This window comes from Mauremys reevesii, unplaced genomic scaffold (assembly GCF_016161935.1).
Source record: "Mauremys reevesii isolate NIE-2019 unplaced genomic scaffold, ASM1616193v1 Contig116, whole genome shotgun sequence".
NCBI classification, from domain to species: domain Eukaryota; kingdom Metazoa; phylum Chordata; order Testudines; family Geoemydidae; genus Mauremys; species Mauremys reevesii.
This window is the reverse complement of record NW_024100734.1, coordinates 159,433-160,823: the sequence shown is the minus strand read 5'-3', so window position 1 is coordinate 160,823 and position 1,391 is coordinate 159,433. Positions and strand designations below refer to the sequence as shown.

Genomic DNA, 1,391 nt, shown 5'->3' with positions numbered 1-1,391 from the left:
AATAGATTTGCTTAGAAACTATTTAATTGCTAGACACTGTTCCCGAGACTATCTGCTGAGAATCACGAACTCTTCACATTACAAAGCGTCGCCATCTGCTGGAGGAGTCCCAGAGCAAACACGCCCCTCCCTACCAGCACACTGATATGTCACCTGCTGCCTGACCTCAATCCACGGTGTTTCCTAGATCTCCGATGAGTTCCTCAGACTCCTCCCTCTTCCTCTGCGCTGGTTTCTAATTAATCTTCCACAGTTGTTGCTGCCCTGACAGACGGGTCGTTTATATTCCTCCAAGGCAGCGGCAGTAGCTGCGCGTTTGAAACTGGGGTCTCTAGAGAAGATACTATGGAGACGCGTTTTCTTCTCAGCATTTGGATATTCAGTCGCCTAGGTAACTGGGCTGGGATTTCAAGGGAAACTAGCCACTCAGTTCCCATTTTACCCTAAACCTCTACATAACCCTTACCCTGAACTGTAGCCAAAACGCGAACGCTACAACCTGACAGTTCACCCTCACCGTAACCCTAAACCCTTGTTCATACCTTCGCCTTAATCCTAACGCGCTAAACCTCAACCCTTCCCCTGCTCATAACATTAATTGAGCTAAGGAGTTAGGCGCTTAAATCCCATTAGACGGCTTTGAAATTTCCTGAAACTGCAATGTAGGTGGAATCTTTTCCACGGGTTAGCTCCAGGGGAAATGTTGTTCTTGAATGTGTTTGTCTTTTTTCAGGCTCTGCGCTGGGCGACTCGGTCAAATCCAAGGAACCCGAAGTATCTGGATCAGTTGGAGGCTCTGTGACACTCAGCTGTTCTTACACCACCAGCGATACCTATGTCTATCTCTATTGGTACCGTCAGTATCCGGACCAAGCCCTGCAGTACATCCTCTATAGAGGAGCGAAATCCTACAGCAGCCGCAGCCACACTGCAGATTTCGCCCAGCAGAGGTTTTCTTCCCAGGCTGCTGACAGCTCCACAGTTCTGGACATCGCAGCCCTAGAGATGGCGGACAGTGCGGTGTATCACTGCGCCCTGTGGAGAGCACAGTGACAGAGCCACATAGCAGAACTGTACAAAAACCCTCCTTTCCCAGCTGCAGATAGTGTCGTGCACATTGAGGTTATAAATGGAGCCGCTCGGGAGTGTTAAAACCACACATTGGGCTTGGGTGTGATCTGATGACTCCTTCCTAGTCTCTCCAAACCACCTGCATTAAAATACTGGTTTCCATATGAGGAGAGATTAATAAGACTGCAACTTTTCAGCTCCGAAAAGAGAAGACTAAGGTTGGATATGAATGAGGTCTATAAAATCATGCCTGGCATGGAGAAAGTAATTAAAGAAGCGTTATTTACTCCTTCTCATAACATAAGAACCAGGGGTTACCC

General features: G+C 48.0%; 1 gene segment (V, D, J or C); it reads left to right on the top strand.

The window, feature by feature from the left end:
• Window positions 1-286: 286 nt before the first annotated feature.
• On the top strand, window positions 287-1,068 carry LOC120392777. The segment is given in 2 exon segments: window positions 287-391; window positions 734-1,068. Coding segments are annotated over 2 exon segments (366 nt in total).
• The last annotated feature ends 323 nt before the right edge of the window (window positions 1,069-1,391 follow it).